At 36.6% G+C, this 22802-nt stretch overlaps 1 protein-coding gene across 1 annotated transcript in view; it reads right to left on the bottom strand.

Moving 5' to 3' along the window:
* The window catches only part of FBXL17 (F-box and leucine rich repeat protein 17), a 138576-nt gene that overhangs the window by 111906 nt on the left and 3868 nt on the right, over positions 1-22802 (bottom strand). Inside the window, exons 2-4 of the mRNA XM_081942302.1 lie at positions 21661-21783; positions 19581-19838; positions 14636-14767 (exon numbers count right to left, since the gene is read on the bottom strand). Coding sequence (XP_081798428.1) covers positions 14636-14767; positions 19581-19838; positions 21661-21783 — 513 coding nt within the window. The remainder of the gene's footprint in view (positions 1-14635; positions 14768-19580; positions 19839-21660; positions 21784-22802) is intronic.

A 22802-nucleotide genomic window follows, 5' to 3' on the forward strand; every position in this document is an offset into this window, starting at 1 on the left:
ATCATCATCATCATCATCATATCTGGGTAGTGAAAAAAGCTGTAGTTTACCCGAAAACCATCAACAATCACTTCTGAAACACATACACATTCTCGAAACCAATCACAAGTTTTATAGTTAAATAACAAAACCTTCTAAAATAAGATGAATACATAGTACTTTATCAAACTGAACATTTTCATAATTTTATTTCACTATTTTATGTAAGATGTGTTTCTTTCATCATGGGCTACAGTACTTTATCTGTTCTAGCAGTTTTGCTATGTACTTCAATAACTGTCCAACAAAACTATATGCTAAGCATTATTGTTGTAAAAGTGAGTTTTAACTACTACATAATTCTTAATTACTTACTTTTTAAAAAGAGTTAACTCTACACTAGAAATTAGGCCATTCGTATCTACATATCTTACTATGAACAGTGCATAACAAGAAATGAGACAAGTACTGTAATACTGCAATTCCTTCAGTCCCCTATTATGCTACAATATTAAATTGAACATAATCACAGTGCTAATTTGAGTGTAATAGATCCAAGTTAATTTTCCCTAACTATAAATATAATAAAGCTATTACAAGCACTAAATAAATACGGTATCTCCTATTGTAAATATTATTTCTACGGAAAAACATATCACAAAAATTACATAAGGTAAATTATTTGGAAACATATTGTTGATTTAATGCCTTCTGAAGCAATGATCCAAACTGAAAAATCATTCTAGATTGCTTTTTTTTCACAGTAGCATTCTCTTTTTAGGACAATTAACTAATGATGACTATCAGTTCATCATATGTTGTATTCATGCATTTAAAAAAAAACATTTTCTGTTATTTCCCTCTACTTTGGATAGAAATAGTCTATCATGCTGATATTACACAGTAATACTGATGGTCTCTTCAAGGTCTCTATAGTGTTTCCACAACACTTGATAACATAAGCACTCCAGATGCAGGAACTCCTCCCTAACCTAATTATTAACCTAGTTCCCTAAGAAAAATGAGCAAGCAATTATTGCTTTTTATTCTCTTGCAGACAGAAACATTTTGATTGTGAAGACCGTGGGGTCCTTTCTCTCGGCTCACCTCCTTATGCTGACAGGAAAGATCCATAAGGATAGTGCAAGAACATCTGGGTGAATGCTTGCAGTGTTCTACAGAACTAGAATATGCCCCCCCCCCCCCTTAAATCTTCTCTGACAATACTGGAAGATTAGAGAAAAGGGAGTGCAGCATTTTTGTTGCATTTGTTACTTTCAAAACTTAATTTTGTGGGATTCTTAAAGAGGGCTAAATTGAACAAAGAACATCTGCATTATTTTCTCCTTAAGCATCTCTGATACACATGAATATTTATTAGCCTCTACCTTTGTATCTCATAGCTTTTCATTCTTAGTTGCTTGGAAACTACCATAATTATGTAAAATAGTGATTGCATTTATACTCTGCTTACAATTAAAAGCCAATTAAAAGCATCACATTTCTATATTATGTCATTTTTATTATGTTATCTTATAGTGATTTATAGCAACTTCCTTGGGTTTGTACGCAATTGATTGTTTAGAAATCTTCCAAGTTCTTCCCTTCAGGGATAGTGTCAAGGAAAAGCTACAGGCAGGTGAGTGGTAAAGATATCTACTCACAAAAACAGATCCTTCTTGTCAAGATGGCACTTAAAATAAAGCAGCAAGATCCTACAACAATGAGGAAAAGTTGGCAATATTACTGGATCACCATTTTTACTCCTGTGTTATGCCTGTATAACACAGAACACAGGAAAAAAGTGTAAAATATATTTAAAATAGATTCTTTTCAATGATAATGTCCGTACTTTTATAACACTAGCTCATAACATGCTAGTATTCTTTGATTTTGCTTTATTACCTGAAGTTCTTTTACCATCTGGTTCACTAGTTACAACTATTTCTGAATAGGAATACCCTGCCAACAGTACTTCATGTCTTAATAAGCTCCTGATTAGATAATTAGAATACCTTAAATTTGGAACTGCTTATAAAGGAAACCCAGAAACTACAGTGATGGCAAAGCAGGAATAGAAGGACTTTAATTGGTAATAACAAGGTGAACAACATTGCACTGAAGGCTTTCTCCTAAGCCCAATTAAAGATGATACTTACAGTATCTTCAAACACCTAAATGTTTATTTCCAACAGAATAAGCTTATGCAACAAAATGCACTAATGACATCAACAGATGAGATATTTGACTTATTAGCCCAAAATGAGGGGTTGGACCAAGGTACTTGGCCTTTAATAGGAGGAAGTGAAAACGGATTTTCCTTTCCCTTAACACCTACTAGCCAATAGAGGGCTAGAAAACCATTCACTTACAATCTGAATGGGAGCAGAATAGGGGATAGCAACACAATGTAAAGAAAATAACTCCTGTAAATTAGGAATAAGAATCATATATGAATGGATCCTTTATTTAATTTTCCTTGCCTGAGTGACACATGCTTATATGGTTTTCCAATTCCTAGTTTCTGGAGAATAGTAGGGAAAGGATCAAATAGAAAAGTTAGTTTACTAGATTTTTCTATTAAAATTTGCATCAGAAAAAGTTTCTAGGAGAATTAACATATGTATGTATGTATGTATGTATGTATGTATGTATGTATGTATGTATATATGCACATATGAGTTTAAATTTATCACACAATATGGCAGATAGATGAGTAAAACAAGAGGGTTAAAATGGTGAAACGCAAATGACATATATTAGAAGGGGAAATAACATAAGGAAAATTGTATCGATTTGAAATTGCTATTAGTAAGAACAGGAAGTTCCTGTTTGTACTGTATTGTGTAAATGTAGTGTACGTCTAAGTTTTGTGTCTGTGTATTTTGTATGTTTTGCAAATTAAAAAAAAAGAAAATATTTCCATCAGATTATAGGATTTTTAATTCATTAAATTCTCTCTGGCTTTGGTGACTTTCATGTATTTTACAGTATGTTTTTCATGATTACTTAGATGTAAAGCATAACCTCTGACATAAACTTATCTAGCTAGCCAAAGATTTTCCCCAAAATGTAGTTTTACAGCACAAAGATATCAATTATTATTTTCTTCAAAGTTTATATACCTTATTTTCATCAGCAATAAGAAGAGTATTTAGTTAGCATTTCCAAGGCACTTTAGGTATGCTGCCCAAGCATGAACATCTCACAATTTATTGAGGGGTTATTCACAAACCTTACAACAAAAGCACAGTCAATATCAGAATCATGTAACAAAAGCAGACTTAATAGCTGCAGAAGAAAAAGGAAATCAGAATCTTCCTGTCTCCAATTCACTTTCCATCTTTTCCCATTCACTGTACATCAAAGAAAATCTACTTCACCTGACACACAAGACACATTTTCACCCCTGATCAGGCAGGTGTCAAAGCCAGAAAGCAAGCCTATTTTCCACAGACCCTTTACCTTGTTTGATCACTGGTTACTTTTGATCTGACATTGCCCTCACTCGAGTAATGACTTCCACCTCATAGAACTTACCTCACATCTGTCAGAAAGAATAAAGGACCTCAAACTAAGTCCTGACAAGGCCTATGGGCCATGCGTTGCACTGGCAATGGAACATTCCCCAGCTCCCACAATTTCCAATTCAGTTTCTTTTGTTCTGGTGGGCACAGGGGTTATGGTACCATTGAGAGCATGAAGGATTATACACACATTGTGAAGCCAAGTCTTCATGAATTACTATCTTTTCATGTCAGCTTCTCTGTCCTCTTAAACGCTGTGAATGTTATGGTAGTTACTATGAAACACAGTCTACAAATGCTGCTATGGAAAGACTGTTTAAATCTTTCAGATAGTGAATATCCTGTACGGAGCTTTCTAAAAAGATTTCAAACAGAGCACTGGAAACCAGCTGGCAATGTTGACTGAATAGACTGTTTTAAGAACATCATTAAATAAAAATCCAGATTTAAGACATTTACTTTTTAATTACGAGTAAATAAAATATATTTGAATGAATAAAACTATTTAAACCTCCTGTTTTGATGCTCATATTTGTATTTCAACTCATCACTTTGCTTTCAGATAAACATACCAAAAAGTAAAATATTAATTGCTGATAACAGTTTAGAGAATTAAAATTAGATGTAACAAAATTCGGGCAGATCAAATCAAATAAAAAACTACTTATATTCTTTAGACTCTTATTTCTATCAATAAATAACAAAGGTTCTCTTTTCACTACTGCAAATATTGCATTAAAAGCAATTAAAGAAAAAGATAACCTTTGCACTTTGACTACAAGAAAAAAATTAAATTACATTGAGAAAAGCATTTCACATTTCATTTAATAACCACAGAGATTCTAATACTCTCTAAAGCTTCTGTAATTTTCAGAGTTGGAATAGGTTTTAAAAGTATTATATACTACTTTTTATATACCATAATAGTTTATTCTAACTTCATGGAGAAAATGTAAAAATACAGATATTATTTCAAATAGCATTCTTCATGTTGAAGTTTGGTAAAATGATCTTAATGCTAGAAACATAGAAAAAAGTGCCATTGTACATATAATTATTCCTGATGAAACATGCCAATAATTAAGCCATAATATAAGGTAAGGCACCAATAATGGCTTTTATATGCATTGGCTAATGGTCTCATCAACCTTATTACATGATTTTGCGTTCTTTTGGAGAAACATGATTTGTCAATTCACACATAACAGTATAGTTTATGATTGAACCAGGTAAACACAGCTCATTTAAGATGCAACCTTAAAAAAAAAAATCCTAACTTAATATATGTGAAAATTAGATCTATATTCAATTGTCCTTTATTTGGGTACCTAGAGTTATTTTCATCAAAATACCACCATGAAGCATTACAAGAGGAAAATAGTTAAAGCTGATAAAAACTAATTCAAATATGCATTTAATTTACTCGCATAAAATAGTATACATTTGAAAATGTTTATCATGAGAATATAAAATATGCCAACACTTTCAGAAAAATGTTTGAATTCTATATCAAAACACATACTAAAATTGCTTTGAAATTTACAACTGCAAAACCCTTGCAAGGCAAACCCTTGCTACTATTATATGTAGAAAGTAAAGTATATGAAATCATTTCAATGAAATATGAAATTAAAAACAAAGATCAAGTAAATACCTTTTTTCATTTAGACTTAATATCTACACATTAAGCTACATACAAAGGATAAGCGAAATCCCCAGCTGTTTCTCAACAGTCATGCTGAAAACTGATAAATAACTAATATGCTATACATTTCTAAACACATTAACATATCACACAGTATATGTGATTTGTGTAACTTAAAACATAGAAGAAATACAAAGTATACAAGATTCACAATGAACACAAGATATAAACAAGCCATTATGTGTGCATTACAAGAGAAAAAATAGTGAATTTTGACAGAACAACATATATGCATAAAATGTGAGAAGTGTGTCACAGAAGTAAATACAGTTGACAAACATAAAAGCCATTGCCAGAACTCAAACATAAAAAGTTCAAAAATCCACATTTTAAAAAATGACAGCTTTGATAAAGCACAGCAGTTGTTGTACTTGGAATACAATGTTGAATTATACAAAAATTGAATTATACAAGAGCTAGATACCAAAATATTAAGCATTTCTAAAATACTTCACCTAAGTATTTTATATTACTTCAAAACTTACTTGTGCTCCTGTTTCCTACTAACTTGTGCTTCTGTTTCCTACTTTAAAATGTCCATATGAATAAGTAAATTTCAGCAACGATACTCTAATTTAGAGTGTTTTATCAGTAATAAGATTACATGTATGTCAACAACTCAAATATACGCCCTTCTTACATTTTCCTCAGAGAGATGGCTTGTTAAACCAGAGAGTAACCATATAGTAACCAGATATTACTATAAATTTCTCAAAATTAACTTGGATCTTAGAAACCAATCTCTTTCAGTAGTTAAGAATGAATTTGAAACAGTGACTCCATTCTAGCCCAATCATTCTTACATACTGTAATTTATTAATTCATAAAATTTTGACTTATAATAAATGTTCCAATCTCACTAGAAGGGTTTTGAGCTCAAAATGTGTTTTAAGCTGCAACTCTTCCAATAAAATCAAATTTGTTATCAAAATATCTTTCTATAAGACAGAACAACCCATTTCAAATTTGAAACTGTTCCAATCAGCTATTCGGGTTGAATTGTTAATCTTTTAAACATCAAATATCTGATCCAGAACAATCTGGAACTAAATACACTCAAAACCGTAGAAACGGTGATAGTTTTTAGGAGAAAACCTCCTATATAATCACCTCTTACAATACTAGACAACACAGTATCAACAATACAGACCTTCGAGTTTCTAGGTTCTAACATATTTCAAGACTTAAAATGGACACCTAACATCAAAAATGTTATAAAAAAAGCACAATAAAGAATGTTCTTTCTGCGCCCAGTCAGAAAATTCAAATTGCCCAAAGAGCTGTTGATTCTGTTCTACAGAGGAAGTACTGAGTCTGTCATCTGCACCTCTATAACTGTCTGGTTTGGCTCTGCAACCAAGCAAGACAGACAGACTTCAATGGATAATAAGAACTGCAGAAACAACAATTGCTACTAACCTGCCTTCCATCAAAGACCTGTATATTGCACAAGTCAAAAAGATGGCTGTGAAAATAACTACAGACACTTCACATCGTGGACACAAATTACTTCAACTTCTACCCTCAAAACAACGCTATAGGCACTGCACACCAGAACTACTAGACACAAGAACCGTTTCTTCCTGAATGCCATCATTTTGCTAAACAACTAATTCCCACAACACTATCATGCTAACTACTAAGATTGTATTACTATTATTCTTCTCTTCCTTCCTAGTACCTATCTCTTCCCACTTAGACTATAACCATGTTGCTTGTATCTTAAAAAAAAATATTATTTTATTTGTTTCATAGTATAATTTGAATTGCTTATTGGGAACCTATCATTATCAGTAAGTGTTGTATCTTATGATACTTGATGAATGTATTCTATTTTATTTTTCTTTATGTACACTGAAAGCATATGTACCAAAGACAAATTTCTTGTGTGTCTAATCACACGTGGCCAGTAAAGAATTCTAGTCTATTCTATTTCAATCCCCTATATCCAGAGTAGTCTTCCTCAACCTATGTTACTATGCAGCAACCCCTGAATTAATTTTCAGGTCTCAGAACGCCCTGCTTAAAAATTATGCTTGTTTAAAAAAAATAATGTCATCCAAAACTCCTAGTGATTTGCTGCTGAAACTTGGGGTCCACAGAACTCCACTTTAGAATGGCTCTCCTACATAAACCCCTGCCATCCAAGCCGCCAAATAATTTCTCCCTGCACAAAAAAGATATTGAGGATCCTTATTTAGTGACCATAATTGCACTAGCAACTCAGTTATTAGTGAAATGGTACAAAGTGAAACCACAATTGTGCTTACAATCTTACTTTAGCTTTTTTTTTTTTGCTTTATAGACTGCATGGGTCGTATATATGAGGATTAGTGACAAAGTTACTTTTTCATCACCATTTTACCTGTTGCTGTTTGAAGCAATTGCTAAGCAAGGACTACCTACAATATTACAAAAAAAAATATTTTATTGCACTCTGGATGTGTCTTCAGACTTTCAATTCAGTCAACGAGTTAGCAGGCTAGAATAACCCATCTTGGACTCTCCCGTCGATACCATGGAGAAAAATTATTTTATTGCACTCTGGATATGGAACACCTAGAGATTAGTGGAAAACTTTTCCCCAAGCCTAAAGAATGTATACAGCTGAATTTAATCTGAAATATCTGAAATTAAGTAATAATGTAACTGCTATTCTAGAGTAGTAACATAGCAGGAGGCAAATCAATTCACAGAAAGAAAAGTTAACTATAAATGCATACTATAATTGTTAATTCCAATTACAAACTGGTTAGAATTGGAAACCTGAAACTACCCACTTTAAGTTCTTTCAATAAAAGTTCCATTTTAAAAGTCTGACATAAATAAAATAGCATCTAATTATTGAAGTTTTTTACTCCAAAAGTTAAACTGATATGCAATCAAATAGTGTCAGTTCAATACCAGTTATGTATTAAAAGCACATAATTTTTCAGCCATATAATTTTATTGTTATAACTAAGACTATTGAACTAGCATATAAGGCAAAATAAAAATATATTCTGTATTCTGTAAATTATGTCCACATAATAACACAATCTAATCAAAATCTACCATTTCTGGCATTTCCATTATCCACCAAGGACATAAAGGCATATATAAGCATCTCTAAAGACATACTGCCACCTAAAGGTCAACTGAAATTATTTTTTTCTACATATTTGCAGCATTTTAAGAACTGTGTGTGTGCGTTCATAGTCATTTGAGAAATTTACTGGTAACTCACTTAAAGAATGAAAAGAATTTTAACAGAGAAAATAATGCATTCAAGCAAAATCATCACTCTAAAAATAGCTATCATGGGATATCAATTACTGCAGGGTTTAACAGAATACCAATATGAAACATGCTGCAATAGATGAAGATTGCTTTACAAATTGCATGCACAATAATATATTACAATGTACAGTGCAAATGGCTTGTTTGTATATTCCCATATGTGTAAAAACACAATCCACCTGCAATAAAAAATGGTCAAACAGGTAGTTGATTTAATAGGAAACCTAGGTAATAGTCTTATTTTGATCCAACAACACATCTCCCCTCCTACTATGCTATCTCAGTGTGTGTGTGTGTGTGTAAAAAATAAGTTAAAAACTCATTTTTTACACTCTTACCATTTGAATGTCATCCCAACTGCACAACTAAAACAAGTAAGTATCTTTATAAGTCAGTATCCACACAGGGAAATGCTGGAGGCAGATGATCACAAGAGTGTCAATGGGAAAGGCATCATTTCATATAGAGTGGAAGAAAGCAATGCTAAATCTCGCATTTGCCAAGAAAACGTGGCTCAGTTAAAGCCTTTGAGACATCTCCTGGTTGATGTTACCATACATGAAAAGAAAACCCAAAGGGGTCATACCAGAATTACTGTGGGAATATGGGGCTTAACGGAAATAAAATGCACATTGGAAAACTCCACATAGTGAAAGTTGAAATAAATTGTTTACACATCATCATCTAAGCATCAGCAAATTGAAACAAACTAAAATTGGACACTTAAGATCATACTATTTGATATTCCACACATGAAAAATAAAGAAGGAATGGTGCTGCTTTCATTAATGGAAAGATACAGCAAAAATAGTATTTTGATACAATGTGAAGTCTAATAATTAAACTTCAGAGACAATCATTTACCATTATGATTGTCCACTTTATGCTCCAACCACTGCTGTAGAAGAGGAAGTTGACATGTTTTATTGGACCGTTCAATCTGAAATTATATTTTGCCTGAGCAAAATATGTTTATGATGGGGACCTTGTAACGCCAGGGCTGGAAATAATGAAAAAAATGTAGCATGGTCTAGGAAACATAAATGAAGGGGAAAATGACTTATCAGGTTCTGCCAGTCAATGATTTCTTCATTTCTAATACATTCTTCAAATAACCAAAACAATGGGCTTTAGAAGACAGAACAGAGAGAAATAAAATTGGGCTGTTGGTCTGAGTTCCGAGCTTGGCAATTTGGTTGCAAACGTTTTGTTACCATTAGAGGAAACATCATCAATGCGCTTTGAATTGTGCCCGTCTCTCAGAGCACTTGTCTTTAAATACTTTTTATGTAAATTAGGCAAATTAAGGTGGATGTTGTTTGTTTGGCTATTTTGAGTCATGGTCTGACTTCGGATTGTTTGATTGGCTGGCTGTTGTTACCGAGGCATGATCTTTGGTTTTAAGTACCATCTGTGTGATGTAAATTGGTGTTGCTTGTTCAGATACTGCTGAATCATGGTCTGGTTTTGGTCTGCTTGAATGGCTGGTTGCTGTTACTTAGAAGTGGTCCAATTTCTTGTGAGATGATGGGTTGTGATTTGTTGTTGTTGCTGTTGTTTAGTAGGGTGCCTATTGCCAACCTCAGAGCTCAATCCAACAGCCCAACCTGAGCTATTTATTTCAGAAATCAAAACTGTTTATATTAGCAGAAGAAAGTGGAAGAGCTCAATAACATGGCCAGGGAGTTCTAGAACAGATTGCAAAATTCACATGTGTGAATTCAAAGCTAAGCTAAAGTGGAAATACAAAGACAATCAAATTTTGCAATATAACCTTGAGCAAATAACCATATTTACAAGGAGAATATCAGGAACTGCTTTAAAATCAAGAACCGTGCTGATAAGGATCTAGAAGCAATGTGGAAATAAAATCAATTAACAATTAACAACTAAGGTTAATCAATTAACCTTAAAATTGACAATGGAGATATTGAGGGGGTAGACCTTTTAGTACTATCAATATAAAGGAATCAGTAGTCAAGAAATAAAGTGCAGAAAGCACTTAGTAGTAAAACAATGGAAAATACAGATAATGGGACATGTCTATATCTAAAAAGATCAATATCATGCAAGAATCAATATCATATAAACAATAGTTTTTCCCATTACAATGAGTTGGGCAACCATATGCAGCATTTAAATAAACTTTTAATATTTGCATATTAGTATAATTATTTTGATTGCTACTCTTGGGGGTAAATGAATGAAAATCCAACTCCTCAGAAACTTTCTACACTTAGATAAATATAAATATAAATAATATAAATATAAATATAAATATAAATATAAATAATATAAATATAAATAATATAAATATAAATAATATAAATATAAATAATATAAATATAAATATAAATAATATATAAATAAATTAACTGAGACTACTCAGCACTCCTGCAAAGCTAAATTGCAGTGACTCAGCTGGAAGATGTTGCAGAAGTAGATTTTTTTTTAAGGCTCAAAACAACTGGATATATCATGGCCAATGCAGGATACTTTCCGTGCAACCAGACATGCTTTCAGACTATGATACCTTGACAATATTCAGCTGAAACCCCCAAGTCTTCATGAAATGTGTTCACTAAGCATTGTATTTTAATTGCCCATGCTTTTCAAAGCTTCAAGCACAGCATGAAAATGAACAAGTAAATGTCATATGAAAGCAGCATGCAACAGCAACTACTCCAATGTGAAAAATGATAAACTCCAGAAAGCATTCCAGTCTCACAAGATTAAAAAAACACTGAGTCATATGTAATATGTAAAGCAATAATCAAAGTTAGGACATTACAATTACTTGTTAACATAGTAGGAAACACCGAACCAGAAAGGCAATGAGTTTCCTTGAATCAGAAGCAGAAAAGGTAACATAGCTAAATGTATGCAATATTTTACTTCAGATGTAATAATCCAAGGTATATTATCATGAGAATAAGCCTCATGGCTCAAGCACCTGGTCTTCCCTTCGCTGGAGATAACTTGAGATGAAGATTTCTAGGCCTATTCTTCAATAAAGCATAACTTCTTTGTTATGGCTTGATATTGATTTATTTCAATTTTGATTAGTTATGTGAGAAGCAGTGACGTGCGGTCATTGGAGGCAGGGGAGGCAGAGCCTCACCTCTCATCATGAAATAATAATATATAATAATAATATCCACAAGGGAGTTTCATATATATATGAGGAAGAGGAGGGAGGAGGAGGAGCGCGCGCGGGGCGGTGCCAGCTGGGCAACTGGCAGAGGCAGGAGGGTTCTCGGAAGCGCCAATAACCTTCCTGCCTCCGCTGTACTTTGCGCGCTCCTCGCGACTGCAATAGACGTCCAGAAGTGGCAGGGGCTTGTTGACGTCGCCGCAGCTGCCATGCGCAGATGGACGGAGGTAGCGAGAGTGGCACCTAGGCAGTCCGGCGGACGAGCGACCGAGGATCAAGCTGCCTGATCCTCCATCGCTCGCTCGCTCGCTCTTTCGTCCGCCTGGACCCCTCGGCGCCACTCTGGTTACCTCCGTCCGGCCGCGCCCAGCAGCGACGTCGGCAACGTCATCAAGACGAAGTGGCTTGGAGGCAAAGTGCTTTTCAGTGCTTTTCTGTGCGTCTGGCGTTTAGGTAGATAGCCGGCAGTCCTAAACGCCAGGCGCACAGAAAAGCAGCTGCTGTTGGGGATCGCGGAGCGCTTCGCCGGTGAAGCGCTCCGTGATCCTTTTCTGTGCGTCTGGCGTTTAGGTAGATAGCTGGATGTCCTAAACGCCAGGCGCACAGAAAAGCAGCTGCTGTTGGGGATCGCAGAACGCGAGCCGGCGAAGCGCGCTCAGGAAGGCGGGGTAATGGGGTCACGTGTGCTTGAGCCTGAGGCAGCCTCAGGCTCCAGCACACGTGGTCCCATTCCCCGCCTTCCTGATGACGTCACCAGCCTCATCAGCCGTAAACCTCACCGCACGTCACTGGTGAGAAGCTATACATGTAGGTGTTAGTTCCTAAGAAACACAAAGACCTGGGCCTAAAAATTTCAAAAGATGTGGTTTTATGCATCTTGTGGCACTTTAGTTAAAGTGGAAACACTATAGATACATAAAAGACATTTGGTCTCTTTATGGATGTGAAAAATTACTATATTTTAAAATGGCAGCTTTAACATTATCTCAGAAATCTCCAAGGGCAGTTCTTAACCTTAGTCATTGGCCATCTCCTTACAGACACTTTGAAATGTTACTCCGAAACATTTACCATATTTTTCGGAGTATAAGACGCATCTTAGGGGGGGGAAACCTGGGTACATCTTATACTCTGAATGTAGCCGCCTAGGTCATCTGGAGAAGGAGCAGATGAAGCGGGCACTATGCAGGAAGTGAGGAGTAAGACAAGGTGGCTCATCGCTCAGACTCCCGCTTCTCCAGAAAACCCAGTTGGAGTGTGGTCAGCTTTTGATCCTAGCCCGGGAGATGGATATGGCCAGGAGAAATGCAAGCCCCATTTTTGCAATCAGAGAGGAAAAAGAGAAATTCAGGCGGTGGGTTTCAGGTCCTGCAGCCTGGAACCAGTCACTGCCTGAAACACTCTTTTTCCTCCCCGATTGCAAAAATGCATTCCTCCTGGCCAGATCAATCTCCCGGGCCAGGAGCAGAAGCTGATTGCCCTCTGACGGGGTTGTCTGGAGAAGGGGGAGGCCAAGCAACGAGCCACCTTGCCTTACACCTCTCACAAAGCGCCCGCTTCACCTGTCCGTTCTCAGACAGTTCCAGGCAGTCAAGATCACCCCGCTGCCACCTGAAAACGCTGTTACTATGCTCTCTGCCACTTGGAACTGCCCAAGAAGGGGCTGGTGAAGCGGGCACTGCAAACCCCCCAGATCTGTCATGCAGTGCTTATTGCTCCTGCTGCTATTGGACTCAGCCACTGTATCTCTTTGCTGCATGACAGACCTGGGCAGATTTGATGGTGGGGAGGACCAATCTCCTCTGCCCGAAGGCTTTTCTCAGGATGCTAGATCTCCACTTTCTCTCTGGAAAAAGCTATTGCCATTGTCAGAATCTTGGCTAGTGGAAGAAGTGTGGGAAAAGGAGACTTTGGAATGCAGGAGTGCTGGGTTGGGAGACTCCCTGGAACTTGGAACCTGCTTTTGCCCCAAGACTAAGGAAGCGGGGTTGCGAAGAGGGCTGTGGACAAGCACAGTTGTTCAAGGAAGCAGCCTTGCAGGGTCATTTCCTTTATGCTTCCCTTTCGCCACTCAGCAGCTGCTGTTGAGGAACCATTAATTCAAATGGAAGGGATCCCTACCCCTCCTCACCCAATGGGCCGTTCCCGGTCAAGCAGAGCAGTGGCCATTCAGCAGCCCCCACATGTCTTTCCCGCCTTATTGAAGAGAAGAAGCGAAGCCAAGCTTCTCTACGTCACCACCGGTTTGAGGGAAGGTCAATCTATTTAATATGTTGTCCCTTGCATCTAGATTCCATTGAATAACAGCCCATAAACTAAGGTTTCACTATAGCAAGAGATTTAAGAAGGATCAAATTACAATAAAAGGAACCATCTGGATAGATCAAAAGGACAACTGATTCTCAAAATGTAGTAAGATTTACAAGATATATCAGTGTTGATCTCTTTTTATAAAGTTGTAATAAATTAGTTTTAATTTGAGAACTAATAGGAATATAACACTTGTTTTGCTCATCTAGAAAGAACACCTAAAAAAGAGCTACAAAATATTTTGGAAGTTCAAAAGCTGATACAGCAGCAATATTCAACCTACTTGTACCTAGACTTTAATATTCAACATTCATGAATGTCTCTACTTAAAATTCTAAATATAATGACCAATACAACATCTTGCTATCCTAAAAAAAGTTCTAAATAACTGAACATGTTTACAAGTTTATTGTAATATGGAAATGTGGGGTGGAAAATCAGAGAATACAGCAAACTATTGGACTATTTTTCAAAAGGGAGATATTTCACAAATTCCTTCACTGGCAGAATAGTTTCCTGCAAGAAATTACTGCTGACACAATCCACTGATGTTTTCTTCTAGCCAAAAACTTATTGAGAATCAATGTAATGTAACTTATAAATCCTTGTAAAGGTTGGGGCGAGAGCACCGAAAGAATTTATGGACAATTTCAATTTAAAGTTATAGCAGAAAATACTTACTAATTTGTTTTCCTGCATGTATATTCTCCGTAACTTCAGGCATCCTTTAGCTATAATGACCATTCCTTCATCTGAGATCTTGTAACACTGCCCAAAGTGAATGTCTTTCAATTCTCTGCATTCTGAGCCCAACTATAAATGAAGTTAAAATATCTACATTAACAACATACTTGAAATCATTTGTACTCTGCTTATTACCATAGAATTACCAAAACAATTTACAAGGATAGGAAAACATCCAGCAAGAAAAAGAATTCCATTGAAAATATAACAGGCAGTTAGCAACTTGTATGTTTTTTCCTATATGCATAAGGACATTAAATGATTAGATAATGAGATTTTAACAATGTTTTAGCAGCATATTGGTCTCAAAACATTATCTTCTATTGCAGTATTCACTGCAGTGCTTCAGCAGTTCACAGTAGTTATGTACTTCTAATATTCTATAATCATAAAAGAGACAGGCTTGTTAGATTAACTATAAATTTAATATATTTAGAAATTGTCTTTTGAGGTTACTCCGAAGAATGTTGTCTGAGGCAAATCTTAATTCCTAATAATAATTTCTTCATACAACATTTAAAGCCATTTGATAAAGCCATCAGTTCTACCAACTTACTGGTAATCAGCACAATACAGTATACAGTATATACAACTATAAATATAATACTAATGTTGCATACAGATGTTTCAGCTTCCATTAAGAATTCACAGTGCTAAAGTTTTTGCATTAACCTTTCAGTAAATACCGTGTTTCCCTGAAAATAAGACAGGGTCTTATTTTCTTTTGACCCACAAAATATGGCTTGGGCCTTATTACCAGGAGGGCAGACTCCCAAAGAGCCAGACACAGCCTCAGGGGTGAACGGCTGTGTTGCACTGTCGCAGCAGCACAACACAGCAGCCATGAAGTGACCATGCTCACAAGCAGCCACCCGGCAAACCTCCTTTCCAGCCGGCCACAGCGCCATTCACTAACCTAGGGGTATCGTCAAGCCGCATCAGCACCTGTTCGCCGCCGCCTGGCTACCGTGACTTGACACCTTCGAAGTGCCAGTGAATGGCGCTCTGCACGGCTGGAGAGGAGGGTTGCGCAAGCAGCTGTTCCACTCCTACTCACGCACCTCCCAGCCTCATGATGCCCTGGCCCAGCTCTCCCTGCAGAGTCAGTGCACCTCCGGTGTCGCCACCGCCATCCCAGCATGGCTTTTCCGGCAGCTTCCAAACTGAGTCTTCTGGCAGTGGCTGTTCTGGGCTTTATGGTTGCACGCTCTGGGAGTACGCTGCGCTGGCGAGCCGGCCCACAATCATAGAGCATACACCCAGAGCTGCCACTGCCAGAAGACTCAGTTTGGAAGCTGCTGAAAAAGCCATGCTGGGATGGTGGCAATGGGAGATGGCAGCAACGGAGGTGCCCTGGCTCTGCAGGGAGAACTGGGCCAGGGCATCGTGAGGCTGGGAGGCGTGGGAGCAGAACAGCTACTTGCGCAACCCCCCTCTCCAGCCGTGCAGAGTGCCATTCACTAGCATTTCTAAGGCGCCAAGCCACGTGAGCTGGGCAGTGGCGAACAAGTGCTCATGCGGCTTGGCGATGCCCCTAGGTCAGCAAATGGTGCTGTGCCCAGCTGGAAAGGATGTTTGCCGGGTGGCTGTTCATGAGCGTGGTCGCTTCATGGCTGCTGTGTTGCGCTGCACAGCTGTTCGCCCCTGAGGCTGTGCCCGGCTATTTGGGAGCCCGCTCACAAGAGAGCAGCCGCCCGGCAATCCCCCTCTCCAGCTGGACACAGCCCCTCACACCAACCTAGCGGTATCCTGAAGGCGCCAAGAAACGCAATCACCTTTAAACCCCCGCCCCCCGGTTCCCACGGTTTGGCACCTTCGGGATACCGCTAGGTTGGTGAGTGGCGCTGTGCCTGACCGGAGGAGGTGTGTCCAGGGGGCTTATTTGCAGGGGAGGGCTTATATTTTTGTCCACATGAAAAATGTGGCAAGGCCTTAGTTTCAGGACAGGTCGTATTTTCGGGGAAACACAGTAGTAAATTTAGTAAATAGTAATGCTTCTTACTAAGTGAATAATGATGCTTTTTTTACAACTGGAACTGGCAAAAATATCACCGTGATAGAAATAAATACTATGTATCTTTTCTTCAGATAAAATACCATTCAAACTAACTATATATTATTGTAAGCTTCTCAATCAGTACAATTTCAGTGTTTTAGGATTTAGTAGGTTACATTTCAAAAGCCAATTTATACATGCATCCAGAACTGAATGCAGTTACCTTTCCTAAGGTAGAGATATGTGTCATCAGTGAGTTAAATAATAGCATTAAGCAACCAAGCAGTGAAATGAAAGTTGGGAATATGGAAGGCATATAAAAAGTATAACATGTAGCTTACTGCAAACCTAAATTCAACGAACACTGCTAAGCTCAAATGCATTTTCTATTCAGAAAAAGCTGTAAATATACTCAGGCAACTTTTTAAAATGTACTTCTATTATAATTTGATGCATTACTTTGAGTGCTTTTAGGAAAATGAAAATTTGAAATGTAAATTTTGTTTTCATATTAAGAGTCATTTTATTCAGTTCACTCAAAATAACTCCCATTTTACACTGGTAAAATGGTAGCAAATCACAAAGCAAATCTAAAACTATTCAATTTGTATCTTGTCACTGTCTTCTCCCAAAAAACAAGTAAGCTATTAAGAGCAGAATGAAATAGCAGTTTGAAGACTGAGTTTGAAAGAAACTTGGTCAGAGAATACTAATTTTATGTGAATGAGATTAAATTTCCAAATTCAAAGCCTCTTGGATAATGGGAACGAAAACACTGATGGTCTGCTCAAATCTCTTATTTTTCAGAAACCATGGACACCAGTGAAGTTTTAAAGTGCCATACGACTAGAACTGGACAAATGTCGTTATCTTCAAAAGCGTGTTAGGGCAGAATTACCGATCAACCAATGTGAGTTAAATAAACCCTTGAAATATTCTATTGCAGATTGATTGATTTATAAATATCAGAAATCAGTATTTAATTGACAAGACCAAGTATTATCACTAATCTTATCTCATTTGATTACTTATTTGTACCTTGTCTTTATTATTTTTACAAATAACTCAAGGCATTAAACATATCCAACACAGCTTCCTCCTCCCACAATATAACCATGATAAGATTTTTAAACTGGGATGAAACTGCTATATAATAGATCTTTATCATTATCCTCATCATTCTAGCCATTGTCTATCCACTGAACACTAAAGGCTTCTTCCGCATGTTTCCAGCAAATATGGTCTTGAGCTTTCTTTTGCCAATTGGACCTGCAATTTTTTTTGATGTCATCGATCCACTCTTTTGTGGATGCTTTTTATCAAGTGGAACCCATTCTATAGCTACCTTAGTCCACCTGCCATCAGTTCTTCTTGCTATGTGACCAGCCCATTTCCATTTCAATTCTTTTATTCTCTTGATGATATTGGACACTTTTCTTTGTTCTCTAATCTATGTGCAGGTTTTTCTATCTTGTCTTGTGATGCCAAGCATGTATCTTTCCATGGCTCTTTGCACGACTCATACCTCCTGTATTTATTTGAATGTAACAGATACAAATGCAAAACTATGCTCTTAAGAATGAAAATGGTGACATAGTGATTAGAATGCAGTATTGCAAGTTAATTCTGCCCACAGCCTAGAGTTCAATCCTAACAGGCTGAAGGTTTACTCAGACCTCCATCCTTCCGAGGTGGGTAAAATAAGGACCTAGATTGTTGGGGGTAATATACTGAAACCATCCAGATATTGCTGTAAAGCACTATTGGGCAGTATATTAATCTTATTGTTAGTGCTATTGCTAAAATCAAAGGCACAGATATATCATGAAAACTATCTGGCATATTTATGAATATCTTGGAATTACAACTGATTAGTAATTGGAGGAATTAAGATGTGAAATGGCAGCAAAAAGAATAAATGCAACTTTTAGGCTGCATTAATGTAAGTATAATTCCAAGCCCTAGGATTTTATCCTTCCACTCCACTATGCAGAATCTCTATCAGGTTCTGGGCATTTATTTTAATTAATTTAAATTAAAATAATTTCTAACTTTCTCAATAGTTAATTATAATTTATGTAAATAAAATCTTGAAGAATGATTCTGCCAAAAAAACCATCTAATTAGCTTATATATTTGTTTTAAAACAGTAGAAAGTTATAAAAATTGAAATATTACCGTGTTTCCCCGAAAATACGACCTGTCCTGAAACTAAAGCCTTGCCACATTTTTCGCGTGGGCAAAAATATAAGCCCACCCCTGAAAATAAACCCACTGGACAACCCCCCCTCCGGCCAGGCAGAGCACCGCTCATCGACACAGCGGTATCCTGAATGCGCCAAGCCGCAGGAGCGGGGGGCAAGAAAGGCGCTCAACATTGCTTGGCGCCTTCAGGATACCGCTAGGTTGGGGAGTGGCGTTCTGCCTGGCCAGAGGGGGGAGTTGCTGGGCGGCTGCTCCCTTGCCTCAACATGTCCGGGCCCAGCTCTCCCTGCAGCAGCCGCCACCGCGGGGCTCCGAGCATAACGTCTTCTCCAGTTCCAAACTCCCAAACTCGGCTGCGGAGTCTTCCAGCAGCAGCCGCTCTAGGAGTGCGCTCTATGGTTGTGGGCTGGCTGCTGGAACTCTCTGTAAGAGAGTCTTCCGGACAGAGAGTCTTCAATTTATTTCAAAAGTTTCCAAAATGACATATTAAAAAAATAGTAGTATGGAAGTACTTATAACTGTTATATTTTGCATATTTTGAATTAATTACATTAATTATATACTGAGCTTAATAGAACTTGGTTTGTCCCATATAAAACAATGGCTGAATTCTAAATACAATATATTCAGAATTATTTAAAGAGACATACAACGGAACTTAACTAGTATGAAGAAACTTACCTGCTTAAGTCCTTCATCAGTAAGACGATCTTGGTTGCCAACATGAACTTTCTGAAGCTGAGGACATTGTGAGGCAACAGCAGACAGAGATGCATCAGACAGCTGTTTACACCTATATGCAGTGTATTTTAGAAGTCCATGACACTTAGATACTAGCATACATACACCAGTATCTGTCACATTACGACAATCAGAAATGTTGATTTCAGTTATATTCTGGCTTCGTGATGCAATGCTTTCCAGTAATTCATCAGTGATCTGTCAAAATAATAGCCAATATATAACATTACACTTTTCTTTATCAAAAATTATATAAACAAAACCACATGATAATGTCAACACATATATAATTTCTGACTTTAGAACTGACTGCTCACTGTAGATAGTTGTTACTTCACTGTAAATTCCTCTATTATGTAGGCAAAGGCATTTTTAGACAATCTGTATTTAAACCTTTTAGAGCAAGAGCCTATATTAGTTCTCTAGTCTAAGTTTTTGTGACATGAAAAATTAAAATGGCTATTATGTAACATTCTACCTAGAACATTTCCAAATATCTATAACCTATGTCTAACATAAGTATAAGTATAATCTTTATTGTCATTGTACTTAAATACAACGAAATTGGTTCACACCAATTCACACACACACCTAAAAATTCTAGTTCTCAACACAGATTTAAAAGACTGAGCACTTCTGTAGACCTACTACTACTTGGGACTAAAAATATTAATTTTGCACTAGAACAATTCCTTGCACTATGCCAACATTAAAGTAACCAGAATTAGAATCTTTTGCCTGGAACAGAAAAAGTTCATATTGTCCCAATACACATTAGAGAAAAATCAAAAAGAAAGATCTTAAGTAGCTGGGTTACATAAAATAATTTATTTACATTTATTTGCTCCGTTTGTTTTTCCAGTGTTTTCAATCACCATTTAGAGAAATTTGGAAGACCATAATATATAAATTATGTAATAAATTATTGGACTGAATACTCAATTTAGAAACAATGAGTTTATGTAAAAGCAGGTATCACTGCAATCATGGACAATTCCCTTATCACCAATTGAGCCACTGTACTTCTGTACTGCTATCAAACAAAAGGAACACACACACACACACAAAATAGAAGTGACATCCAACCACAGCAAAGACCTGTGCAAAGATTACTTTGCACTATATGCATGACACAGACTACTTTTTCAGGAAAGGGCCAACATATTCTGTATCCAATGGAAGAGAATATATGTAGCTCAGGGATGAACTGTGCAGTCAATGTCCTCTGAGCTTGATTGTACTTGAAGACGCCTCATTACTCAATCAGTTATCACTGATGATATTATCTAATCAGGTAATGAAACATCTACAAGCAAACAATCAAGCTCAGAGAGTACCAAGTACTCCACATATTTTGTCTCAATAGCAAAACACTTCATGTCTCTTTGAAGCTTCAGTCTGTTTCTTACTATAGCCACTTGTAAAAAATTAGCACCTTTGAAAACCACTAAAAAGATTCTGGCACTGATGAATATTGCCAAGAATGAAGAGAGTCTCCTCTCAATCTTTTTCAGCAACATGCACGCCCAGTTCTTGTGTTTCAGAAAGTGACTTGTAGGAGACTCCCAACTTTCTTCAGGAAAATGTGAAAAGGCTAGAAGAATGCAACTGTTATGCGTGTGCAAAAACCTCTTTTAGCTTTTCCAAGTGCCACAAACCACTGTTACAAAGTCAGCAAAGGAAAACAAGGGTCATATCTGTTCACTTTTAGAAGTGACAGGACCATATGGCTTCACTCACATTTTCATTCAAGTTCAACATCTATTTGAACTTACATACAATCCTAATAGGTGGAATGTTACCTGAAGAGGAACATCTGTTAAATTTTCTGCTAGTGGGTCACAGTCTTCACAAAAACATACTATAGCACATAGCATAATTAACCTGTCCTTAGTTTTACAGATGAACATAACTATAAATTGCATTTAATACGCAATGATCTGACATAGCATACATTCCATATGTTCATCTTTCAAGCATCACTTTGAAATTTTATATGTTAATATTGCCTACTCCATACCTGCTGACGACTACTGAGGTCCAATTGTTTCCAAAACTGGAAATCTAAACAGAGATCACGCCAGTATTTACAAACCAATGATGCTGAAAGACATCGTTCATTCAAAGATAAATTGGAAAATATCTATAAAAATAAAAAGAGAAAGTCATATGCCTTCAAAGTTCCTTTTAACAACATGGCAACAGTAGTATTTTAACAGTTATCCAATGCAAGCCATCATCTTTTTCAAAGAATAATGTAATCCCAGCTGTACATCTTTCATAGTTACTCATTAATATGCAACATCCACTCCAATGTTTGCTATGCTGGCTATGAAAAATTATTAATAATTAAACCTTGCGCACATTCAATATGTTTAATAGACCACCAACTTTTTAAATAATAGTTGCAAGCTTTAAGCCATTAGGTTAAATTTAGTTTTTAAAAAAGGGGTGGGAGTGGTGAGTATTATAGATAAAAATGTATCTGTAGCAATTACATTATTAAATGGAATGAGAAAGTTTCTTTGCAGTACATGAAAATCTGAGATGGAGTGGTACAAGTCAGAAACTATGTTAATTTAAGTATCTATCAGAATGCTGGAACAAATTCATTTGATTTGCTTTCTCCCCCATTTTTGTAAATACAGATTCCATACCATTTCCATTAAGAATCAATATACACAGCCTTGCTGGAAAAGAGGACAACAATTAATGGAAATGCATCGTTTGAGCTTCAGATGAGTAAAAAAGGGTACAAATACCTGGTGTTGAAAAAACATAGTAGACTTAAATACTGTTAGTCCTTGACTTATGAGTACAATTGAGCCCATAGTTTCTGTTAAGTGAGACATTTGTTAAGAGAATTTTACCCCATTTCATGACTTTTCTTGCCCCAGTTGTTAAGTGAATCCCTGCACTTGTTAAATTAATGACACAGTTAAGTGAATCTGAATTTCCTATTGACTTTGCTTGTGATAAGTTTGCAAAAGGTAATCACATGACCCCAGGACACTGCAACCGACATAAATATAAATCATTGCCAAGTGTCTAAATTCTGATCATATAACCTCAGGAATACTATAATGGTCATGTGAAAAACAGTCATAAGTCACTTTTTTCAATGCCACTGTAACTTTGAATGGTCACTAAATGGAACAGAAT

The sequence above is a fragment of the Natrix helvetica genome, assembly GCF_964273705.1.
Source record: "Natrix helvetica genome assembly, chromosome: 2".
In the NCBI taxonomy this organism is placed as follows: Eukaryota; Metazoa; Chordata; class Lepidosauria; order Squamata; family Natricidae; genus Natrix; species Natrix helvetica.